Source organism: Echinops telfairi, unplaced genomic scaffold, assembly GCF_000313985.2.
Source record: "Echinops telfairi isolate 266 unplaced genomic scaffold, ASM31398v2 ScPeMD7_60;HRSCAF=208, whole genome shotgun sequence".
NCBI classification, from domain to species: Eukaryota; Metazoa; Chordata; class Mammalia; order Afrosoricida; family Tenrecidae; genus Echinops; species Echinops telfairi.
This window is the reverse complement of record NW_022103958.1, coordinates 31,611,780-31,623,002: the sequence shown is the minus strand read 5'-3', so window position 1 is coordinate 31,623,002 and position 11,223 is coordinate 31,611,780. Positions and strand designations below refer to the sequence as shown.

The 11,223-nt window shown below is 54.5% G+C and overlaps 1 protein-coding gene across 1 annotated transcript in view; it reads left to right on the top strand.

The window, feature by feature from the left end:
* Window positions 1-2,745: 2,745 nt before the first annotated feature.
* Window positions 2,746-11,223, top strand: part of SLC6A5 (solute carrier family 6 member 5) — a 68,979-nt gene continuing 60,501 nt past the window's right edge. The window contains exons 1-5 of the mRNA XM_004711600.4: window positions 2,746-2,991; window positions 4,403-4,918; window positions 7,467-7,605; window positions 10,171-10,302; window positions 10,664-10,837. Of these exons, the coding sequence (XP_004711657.1) occupies window positions 4,418-4,918; window positions 7,467-7,605; window positions 10,171-10,302; window positions 10,664-10,837 (946 nt within the window). The 5' untranslated portion in view covers window positions 2,746-2,991; window positions 4,403-4,417. The remainder of the gene's footprint in view (window positions 2,992-4,402; window positions 4,919-7,466; window positions 7,606-10,170; window positions 10,303-10,663; window positions 10,838-11,223) is intronic.

Here is an 11,223-nt window from a genome sequence, read left to right as displayed (position 1 = left end):
TAAGCAAGGGCTTCAAAAGTTTGATGGAATTTAAAAAGTGGATCTTTTTCCAGGAATTTTTTGAAATCCCCTCCTGTAGCATGGCAGCATTACCCAGCCATGAGGGAGATGGGGAGTCTGGGTAGCTGCTGTGGCATGAATAAACCATTAAACGAGGGAAGACGCCAGACACCAAATGCCAGGTGTTGGGTGATCCCGCTTGTATGAACGACCTAAAATGAGCAAGTCCATGGAGGTCCGCATTTACTAGTGGACACAGCAGGTGTGGAGGAGCTCTGCTGGCATAGTGGTGACATGCTGGGCTGCTAAGTGCAAGGTCAGCAGTTTGAAGCCACCAGCCGGCACCTCAGGGGAAAGACAGGACTTTCTACTCTTGCAAAGAGTCACAGCCTTAGAAACTCACAGGGGCAGGTCTACCCTGTCCTGCACGGTTGTTATGAGTCAGCATCAACTCGATGGCCGTGGATTTGGTTTGGGGCTTTTGCTTAAGAGACACCACCCTGAATTTCTATTTTAAACGCTCAATCCAAACTCACCCAGGCTCTACTTAGGATGATGAGAAACATGGGGGTGGGGGTACTGACGGTTGCCCAGCGTGGTGCTCATAACTACAGGCACTGGATCTGACCGTCAGTGTGACATTGACTGAAAGGAAAATAGCAGTAACAGAGAAGCGGGGGCTGGGAGGTGGGAAGAAGGTGAGCAGAGCTCCAGATGACAGGTTAAACCTTCCAATTGACAAACATTTCAACACGGTGTGCCTGGCTCCCAAGGGCGGGTGGGGGGTGGGGGGGACAAGGGGGCAGGAAGAGGGCCCAGGCCGGCGGGACCCCGCGGCCACTGCCTCAGCGTGGGCGGTCCCTGCGCCCGCCCGCCGGACACTAGCGCGCCAGCGACTGGAGTCGTGACTGGTCCTCGGGAAAGTTTGCCCAGGGCTGGCTGGAAGGGAACCACCGGGGGAGGTTCGCCGCTGCTCTTGGGGCCAGGGCCTGCCTTCGATGGCCCACGCACCCTGATCTGGCTCCCCAGAGAGGGGGGCTTGTCGACGCTTGAAGGCCTCTCTGCAGTGTATGTCCGCGGCTCCCAGCGTCCGAGAGTCAGTCTCCTGGCCCGCTTTGGCCTGAGCACGCGCCCCTGCGGGACTCTTGGGCCGAATGGCCCGCCCACCTCTCTCTAGCCAGAACCCCCTGAAGCCTCCACCAAGCCGGGCTCCATGACCTCCCCGCAGCTCCGTCAAGGCCGTAGTAGCCACGCTTAGTACTTGCTTTCTAGGGTTAAACAGGGGTCAAAAGTCTCTCTGAGCCTCCGTTTCTCCAGTTCTAAAATCGGGGTCATTTCTCAAAAGCTATTGCCAACACTAAATAGAATAGCTCCTGGAAATTGCTTGCAAAAATGGTTCAATATTGAGAGTTCAGGAAATGTTAGCTTAGCACGATAATCGAACCAGGCCTGAGGGGCTCACCGTGGCTGGCTCAGAGGGGCTCCGCGGGAACACTGCCCACCCCAGAATCGTGCAGGCCTGGGCCCGCCCCAGCTACCCTTGGAGTGGGCCAGGCCGGTGAGTCTGTCAGCAAAGGCATCTGAGCGGCTGGGGCAGCTCCAGAGGGGCGGGAGGGGGCGGCGCAGCGCCCCGGGCACCCACCACAATCTGCCGCTCTGCAGCTCTGTCCTCCCGCCCAGAGAAACTGCCCAGCCAAGTGCGACCACCCCTACCCCAGGGCTTTGGGCTGGGCTGCGGGCAGCAGGGAATGAACAAAATGCTTTCATTAGCGTCCCTGGTCCAGGCCAGGGCTTCCCTGAGACAGGATCGAAAGTCTGCCCTGCGTTTTCTTGGAGATCTGTCCCTAGTCTCCCACTGACACCACCGCTAGAAAGGCATTTATCCCATTCGGGTGCTTATAGCCTTTGTACCAACAAGAAATCCGTCTTTTCATCTTTGTGGTCCCCTCTTCACACACCCCCAACCCAACCCCACCCCGCGCGGGCTTTTTGCATCGTCAACCTCGCTCTTGGAGCGTAAGAATTTGGAGGGTCTCAAAGACCCCGCGCTTCCAAATCGAACCTGACCCCAACGAATTTTTACTGAAGAGTAGAAAGAATAGGCTTTTCTCTGGCATTGAGTGACCCGAGAACCCGCTCCGTGTTGGAAATCATTTCCATTTTTATTTCTTCAAAGCATTTCATAGGGACCTATGCGAATGGTCCTAATCTGATGCGGGGTTTTCTTTCCATGGTGTGAACAAAGAAACAGAGAAGAACTAGATCTAAATACCAGATCTCAGTTTCTCAGGATTCCCCCCAAGACTGGCTGTCTTGGAGAGGGGATGCGGGCAGACCTGAGAAACCCGAAGCCCGAATTCCCACGAGGGGCTGAGCCTTTGTAAATGCAGCACCCACGGCTACACCGACCATCGCAAAGACGCGGCGCTACGTGCGGACCCTCGATCGCTTTACGAATTGATTTTGTGGAACCGGATCCCTGTAGACTGGGGAGGCAGCAACTGGGATTTAGTGGAAGAGAAAGACGGAGCCCGCAGGGATTTACCACTCAGCCCCTCCCCCCACCTCCACAACCCAATCCTCTCTTTTGGCGGCTGCGTCTAGCCTTAGGCGCAGTGGGACGTGTCCCTCCCATGTTCCCCTTAATTAGGAGGTGGCAAACTTCTGCCTTGCCCTCCCGCCGGCTTTGGTTTAGTAATCAGACCCACATGAGTCACGCCGAACACGCAGCCCCCTCCCGCCAAAGTGACAACAGGCCAGCGCGCTCTCGGCCGTTGTCTCTTTAAAACTCAAATCCAAGGGGGTAATGATTTATCAAACTTGTACTATCAAGAAAATGTCACACGAAGGGCACCTTGCTTTGCACTGACGCAAACCCAGCCTTTCCCAAGGAGATATAGAAAGCGCCTCTCTTAGCCGGAGCCAAATCCAGTCTCGTCAATAGCTGGTTTCACTCTCTACCGGTTCGATCTGTTGCCTAAATCGGACGTGGTGAGTGTTCCTTTTGTTCTTTTAAGAGGAGAGGGGGCTGACGAAGCAGGAAGGGTAGATTCGTTTGGGATGTTTCTTTTTGAAATATTCGGTGTATTTTGGGAGGTGGGGGAGGGGAAAACTAGCTGGAGGAGGTAGATACTTGTACCTGAGAGGCTTAGACCTGAGAGGTGGGCAGTGGCTTCCTGCGGGCGAGATTTCGGGCACTGTCCTTGGTGCTGAAAAGCCCAGTACCTGTATAGAGACAGAGACGTGGCGCTTCGGGTCCCAAAGGCTGCTGAGACAGGAATGCTGGCAGGAGTCAAGGTATTTAGATTTGGTGAAAATCAGTTCTGGTCTGTGCGATTGTGAAAGGGAGGTGGGTAGATGAGAGGTCAGTAGTTGAAAGAGAAGTATTATGATTATTTTTACTGTATAGTCATAATGATGATCCATATTGTATAATAATAATAAGGGTTTTTTTTTTATCGGTGCATAGGAAAGAGAAAAGCGGGAAAGGGGAGGAAACCCCACCTCTGACCGGTCTTCCCCTTTGACTCTCAGTTGGGAGAAAGTAAACGAAAATTAGTTTTGGTCCCAAAGCAAATGTATGGGTGTGGAGGATATTAGATTCTTGTGAATGGTTGTGCCTTAAGAAAAAGATAGAAAGAAAGAAACTTGTCACGTTTATTCATCTTTCTGGGAATCCCCGAGTGAGTGGAAATTCTGTAAGAGAACAAGTCTGTATTTTAAATCTGGTTATTATCCCTATTGTTACTGCTTTTGGTTTTTGTTCTTTAGTGTGTTTGGGTTTTGGTAATTTGGGGTCCTGATCTTTATTCCTGCCATTGCTATCCTGGCGGAAGGGGGTACGTTTGGGAGCCCTGGGATTCACAAAACTAATTTGGCCTCCAGTACTCGCAGGTGCCAGGCCATCAGCGATGTGGCCACAGCTTGTCTATCGCTTATGGGGGGAAAAAGAAGGCAATGTGCATTGTTGAATGACAAAGGAAATGGGGCGGAAAATTAAAGAATCTTTCTACAATGGTGGTGGGGAAGCAGGCACCCGACAGCCGTGATGTGAAATCCAAAGAGAGCGAGGACCATGGCTCCTTGACTATTTCTACCCTCCCCTTCCCCGCCACCCCCAGCCCCAAAGTTGTCTCCTACATAGTTCGTCCTCCATCAGGGCGGAGAATATTAGCTTCTTCGTGCCACCTAGGGATTGAGAGACGGGCGATTTGAGAAACACTGGCTATAGTATTTTGTTGGCGAAAGGGATAAAAAGAAGAAGAAAGAATAGTTCCAACTTGCTCCTCCCAGATATTGCCTCTGGACCTGAGTCATGAACAGCTCCGTATATAAATACAGGTATTTTTCAGACCTGCCGTGACTTTATTTTTTGTGCACGAACTTGACATTGTGTTTGCAGGATTACGGTGCTCCCATGGAAATGAGTAAACCACCAGCCGGCAGCTTGGAGGCGGAGGCGGCACCGGGTCACCTGGATGGCCCCTGCGCGCCCAGGACCAGCCCTGAGCAGGAGCTACCCGCCGCGGCCGCGCCGCCGCCCCGTGTGCCCAGGTCCGCTTCCACCGGCGCCCAAACTTACCAGTCCCCGGACGCGCGAGCCTGCGAGGCCGAGCGGCTGGGAATGGGCGCTTGCAAACTCAGTGGCCCGCGGGCACTGCGGGACTTGAGCCAGGCGCAGGGCGAGCAGGCCACCCCTCCGGCCGGGGGTGCGGGGCCTGGCAACGCGCTACACTGTAAGATCCCGGCTCTGCGTGGCCCGGAGGGAGAGGCCAACGTGAGTGTGGGCAAGGGTACCCTGGAGAGGAACAATACCCCATCCGTGGGCTGGGTGAACATGAGCCGGAGCACCGTGGTGCTGGGCACGGATGGAATCACTTCCGTGCTCCCGGGCAGCGTGGCCAGCGCTGTCTCCCAGGTAAGCCGGCCCACGCTGAGCCCGCGCCGTCTCCGGCACTACAGCCGCGCGCGCGGCGAGCCGGCCCGCGGCGGGTGCACGTGTGCTGATGGGGAGACGGATTGGCAGTGCCAGGTGGTGGGAGGAAGCTTCGGGGCTTTGGAAGCTCGCACTGCGCTGGGGTCGCCAGGTTATGGCTGCGCGAGTACTAGCAGGCTGCAGTGATCCAGCCGGAGGGGTGGAGGCCTTAGGAGCTGCCCCGCTAAGTGCCTCTTCTGACACTGGGGGACAGACACTAGGAATCTGAGTGTTGACAAATTAAGCAATGGAGGCAGATAGATCCTCTATGCAGGCACGACTCTTGCTGTCAGTGATTTGGTCTTTAATTCATTAATTGATTAAAATACAGACGGGGAAGAAAGCCTGGGGATGCGCCAGGGCGCCGGGTGGGGGAACACAGTAGTTTGCAGTCCTGTGTCCCTTGACGTTGAGTTCCCAGTTGGAGGTTGAGAATTCATTTGATGAAAAATCAGCCTGCCCCCAGGTGACTGAAGCTTAACTTTAGGGTCCTGTCATTTGCATAGGTCCTTCAAAACCTTCTACCCAATTTTGTTGTCTTTTTTTCCCCCTTAAAGAGGGTGCCCCTCAATTGTATATGCTTTTCAGGTCCCACACACCCAAGACCATTTCTGTATTTGGTCCTAGTTTCCCTGTCAACCATCTGCATGAGACATTTCCAGAGTTAATCTCAATCCTGGGTTAGGGATGAGGTGGCCCTTCCTGGTACCAGAAACTCCTGGTATTCTTGGTGGCTCCCTCTCTGTAGACCGTTGTCTTTTGTGTCCCTCCCGATGGATGCCCCCCACATCACTGTGCCCCATTTCTGATCTCTTTTCCTCTGTGTTTCACCCACTTCATCCCTAGCCTGCCTTCTGCTAGCTCCCACACCTCAGGCCTCTCCATCAGTCAGGACCTGTGTCAGGACACCTGGGGGTGTGGGAGTCAAGGTTTACCTGGCCTTCTGTCCTCGAATCCCTCTTGTGCACATACTGCGGGGATACACACACATACAGCAGGACTTTGGCTGCTGGAATAATTAGAAAGAAATAAAGCACAAACAGGCATTCCTGGCTGCCCTTGCCGTGTGTGTGTGTGTGTGTGTGTGTGTGTGTGTGTGTGTGTGTGTGTGTCAGTGCCTGGGTCAGTGGTCTGTGTGTAGTAACTGCCTCTGAGATTATGTACCCAACAGTGTCACCAAGGTAGAGGCAGAACAGTTTTGTGTGGTTTTTTTCCCTCCCAAGTCCCTTGCTTAACCTCCGCATTGCGGCAAAAGGAATTGAAACTCCCACCCTTTTCAGCCCTAGACAGATTGGAGGGAGGGTTCAGGAGGCTAGAGAGCCTCCACTGGGTGTCTGAGCAAGGGGATGAGAATAAGGCCCAAGGGATCTGGCCCTGCAGCAGTCTATTTCCAGCTCAGGGCATCTTTCAGATTCCTGTCTTTCAGGTACCTGGCTTCTCCCTCCCCAAGCCAGCCTCTACTCCCAGTGGCTGCTTTCTCCTCCAGGGCCCTTAGTCCTGGTGACTTCCCTAGGAGGCAGAGGAGACTCAGAGCTGGTTGCAGGGCAGTGGCATGTGTCCCTGGAAGTGTTGCTTAGTGTCCAGTTCTCCTGAATACATTCAAACTCATCAGAGGTAACCTCATCCTGAGATCTCTACATTCCAGCATCAGCTAATGCCCCAAGCTTGGAGAAGGGAGCCCCAAAGATTCATAGAGTGCCATAGCTGGCGGTGTTTCAGGACACAGTTACTCTAAACCCCTCCTTTTACACGTAGGGACACAGAGGCTCAGAGAGAGCAAGTGGTCTCCCTGGGTGACCCAGCTGGTTAGTAGGATGTTTAGACTGCAATGGGAGGTTGAGGTATTCATATTCTCTATCCTCCCTTCTTCCACCCTGACTCTCCTTCCTGCCCATCTCCCTTGCCCCAGTGCTGAAGGGTGTCCCCCTAAAATGAGCTGACCAAACAGGCTCTGCCTGTGGGCCTTGGCAGAGAAAGTGAGGTAGGGGCTCCGGCTGGCTTCAGGCATTGCAGCTATCTTTCTGGTCTTGGCACAGACCCCAGAGGAGGAAAGAGCTAAGGTGCACTGACGGTCTTATTGGGGGTGGTGGCTGATCAGGGATCTGCTTGCTGGGGACTCTAGGCATGATGTTGGGGCCTGCTTGCCAAATGAATTATTGGTGAGGGATCGGGGTTGGAAGGGCCTGCTTGCAACCCATCTACTGGTTCAAGGTTAGGGGTGTGCTGCTTGCTGATGTACCCTGACTACAGGGTTTGGGAAAGAGAGGTTCAGAGGTCTTTCAAGGTGAATCTTCCATCAGAATAGGGGCCCTGCTTGCTGTGAGACCCTTGGTGCAGGGTTGAGGGGTGAGGGCCCTGCTTGCGGATGCATCCTTGGTTGAAAAGTGGGGGCCTGCTTGTGGGAAGGACCCTCCTGGGGGGAGGCTTGGAATGGGGCCTGCCTGCAACAGCCCTAGGGCTGCTCTCCGACCATGTGCTTTTCCGCCCCCAGGAGGACGAGCAAGGGGATGAGAATAAGGCCCGAGGGAACTGGTCCAGCAAACTGGACTTCATCCTGTCCATGGTGGGGTATGCAGTGGGGCTGGGCAATGTCTGGAGGTTTCCCTACCTGGCCTTCCAGAACGGGGGAGGTATGGCTTTTCTGCTCTTTGCGCCTGTGTCGAGGTGGGAGGGCTCTAGAGGGTTGGGGGGGACTCGGAGGCTGGGAGGTGGCAGGGCTGGGGAGGAGAGGCTCCAGGTAGCCCCCTCACACTCCAGCCCCAATTCCCTGTAGGTGTCAGTAATCTGTATGATCAGAGGTACTAAATTCTTCGATCATGGGATGCAGGGAAGGGGTGGGGCCTGGTGATTCTCCACGGACCTAGTATGAGTGGGGTGGGGGTGGGGGCGAGGGGAGCAGAGGAAGAGGTGTTCAAACTGGACTTTAGCCAACAAGTACTCAGGAAACAACTGCCCTCTGAGCTCTTAAACGAATTTGGTGGCGGTAACTGCGCATTCCTGGAGCCCCCAATTAGGGGTGTTTTCAGATACTAACCTGGAGACCCGTGGTGTGGTGTTGGAACACGAGGTTCAGGCCGAGCAGAGCGCAGAAAGCCCGAGATGGGGGCTGCAAACTGGAAGCAGCTGAGGAGGTCCTTGTGGGGAGTCCAGGGGTGGATGCGAAACCTCCCAAGAGCCCTCAGAGATCCACGGTTTGGGGCTCAACGGAGGACATAGTTTAACTTCTGCAAAATTGTTGAGCATAAACGGTTTTCGTTTCGTGCATTCTAACTGGGTGCACGAACCCGTTTAGGAAGGAAAGTGGTTCAGAGATGCTGAAGGTGCACACCCTCCTGCCAGGCCTTTCAGATCTCGACTGCCAGCGTGGTTCCCTTTGTCCTTCTTCTGTACCCGCTGAGGAGAGGAGGGACCCCACACATCCGGGATCCCCTTTGCTTGCCCTCCTCGGGCAGCTCCTCTTTTTTTTTTAAAAAAAAAAAAAATCTAAAAACAAGCAAAGCTGCTCTCTGGGAATAGGTGCCTAGAGACCCCCCTACAGCTTCTCCATTAAGCCAAAGGGACAGGGCCAGCTGTTCTTGTTGGCCTCCTGTGTCTGTCTCCGGAGGAGCCTGCTGCACAGGGCTCAACAAGCAGGTGCCTCCCCCGCATGACAACGGAAAACCGGTGAGATCGTGCCCCTCCCCAGTTCCAAATTAGCATTCACGTGCAAGTCCTTTAGGAGAACCATAGAACAGCGTCTGCAACCAGGGGTCGCCTGGAACGCTGGGGCGGGGAGGTGTGCTGGCCACGCGCCTCTAGGTGACCCCGATGAAGGCTTCGGCGGGGTTTCCGCTGGGAGCTCCCCCAGACGGAGTGCGGGAAGTGGACAGGAGGAGCTAGCTTTGGGGCCCAGAGAGGGCAGCTCCTTGCTAGCTCGGTATTCCCCCGGAGGGCGGCTCCCGCGAAGAGTAGGAGCCAGGAAGGGCGTTTGGCGGGAGAAAGTCTTCCTGGGGGCTGGCGGGGAGCTGCCGAGTGTGGGGTTCCCCCAGGCGGGGCGGCGCAGCCAGGCGCGGAGAGAGGGGCGGCCACTGGTTTCCGCACTGCGGCTCTGGGTCCGCAGCCCGCATCGCGGGGCGGAGAGCTCGCCGCCTCCTCCCCAGGATCACGAGAGAAACGTTGCACAATCCACGTCTGTCCTGCGGAATCTCAAAAGCCCTGTCAGGAGAAGGAAAAGCAGCTTTTACTTCTTGGAGGACCGCCTGGTCGGTCAAGGTCCCTAGGCAGCGGGAAGTTGAGAGAACAGTGAACTTGGGTCAAGACCAGGAAGACAAGATTTGAGCTCAGGCTTCTCTCCTCCCTAAACTGGCTCAGATCGCTTCCTACCCTCGCTGGTTACAAGAGCCTCACGCCTTCTCAACCACCCTCCAAGAAGCCCGGAGGGAGAGAACTCCAGAGAACCCTCAGCAAACCTGTGGTGGCCACCCAGCTGCTATTGCCATGGCTGGGCATGGGAGGAGCCGGGGTAGAGAGATGAAGGATGAACTAACCTTGACTTCAGAGTAGATAGGCTTCCACACCCATAAGTTGTCAGTGCCTCCAGAGGTGCCTATGAGTACTGTGGGAGGACAGAAGAGCCTCTACTTGGAGGGGGAAGGATTTGAGTTGACCTCCAAGGGTGGGAGGGAAGTTGAATGTGGAGGTTGTGGCCTGAGAAGGATGAGTAGTGGGGTGGGGAGGGAGCTGTCTTGTCCAGCAGGCCCAACCTGGTTGGCCGGATGTGTGCAGGTCACTCAGGTGACCTTGGTGGAGGGTTCTGGAGTGCAGCGTGGCCGGTTTTAGGTCTTCTGATGGCCCAGTGAGTCAAAGACTTTGGGTTATTGAATCTTGAAAGTTTGAGGAATTGAAGTGCTATGTTAATAGAATAAAAATGATCAACCACCCCAAAGACCCTAAAACCCAACCCGCCAGTACACAAACTCTAGGAAAGGCGGGAACCGGAAACAAGGACTGTGCTTGCATACTTTTCCGTAATCGTTGGAGGAGGGCTCTTCAGTGTTGAGCAGGGGTGTCAAAGAGTTCTTCAGAACAGGAGTGTATTCTTCCCTGCACATCATTGGGAAGGAGCCCAGCCCCCAGCCCAGAGGACTGGGCCCAAGGTGGGCCAGAGCTCTGCCTTCATCTCCCCGGAATCTCACTTGCCACTCTCTTTTTCCAAGGCGCTTTCCTCATCCCCTACCTGATGATGCTGGCTCTGGCTGGACTGCCCATCTTCTTCCTAGAGGTGTCACTGGGCCAGTTTGCCAGCCAGGGGCCGGTGTCTGTGTGGAAGGCCATCCCAGCTCTACAAGGTGAGTCCCCTCTGCCTCTCAGCTCCCCTAGGCCTTGCCTTGCTCTCTCTCTCTCTCTCTGTGGCCACTCAGCCCTGCCCCAGGGAGGGAGGCCTGGTGTGACCAACAGAACTCACTTCTTCTTTTCTTTGACTCCATGCTACTTCCTCCCCCCAGCATGACCCAGGACCCCCCTTTGTCTTGCTCAATCCCTAGCTGAATATGTCAGTCTCCAGCGCTAGACCTAGAGTTCTGTTCCACTCTAAGCTGGATCTAATTGCAAACGAGAGTCAAGGCTCCGCCTCCCATGCCCCTTTGCCCAACTCTAAGAATGCCAGAGAACTTGGGGCGGAATGAGACCTTGAACTCTTTGCTTCCACAGGCTGTGGCATCGCCATGCTGATCATCTCCGTCCTGATAGCCATATACTACAATGTGATTATTTGCTACACACTTTTCTACCTGTTTGCCTCCTTTGTGTCTGTGCTGCCCTGGGGCTCCTGTAACAATCCCTGGAACACACCGGAATGCAAGGATAAAACCAAACTGTTACTAGGTAAGTTTGGAGCGACCTGCTGTAGTAGCGTGTTTGTTGTCTGTCGTTCTTTCCTTGACCATTGGTGAATTGAACACATGGTGTGCATTCCAGACTCTACAATGTGACCTGTGGGCAAGGGGTTAAAATAACCAAATACTTAGTTCTAATATTGAATGAGCTCCTGGCCTAGACCAGGTAAGCATTTGGAATGTTTGGCATAGTAGTGCTTATATGTTGAGCTGTTAACTAGAAGGTCAGCAGTTCAAAACTACCTGGTCTCTCTACAGGAGAACTCAGTGCCATTGAATGGATGCCGACTCATAGCAACCCTATAGGACCTGTAGAACTGCCCCTGTGGGCTTCTGAGACTGTAACTCTTTACGGGAGTAGAAAGCTGCATCTCT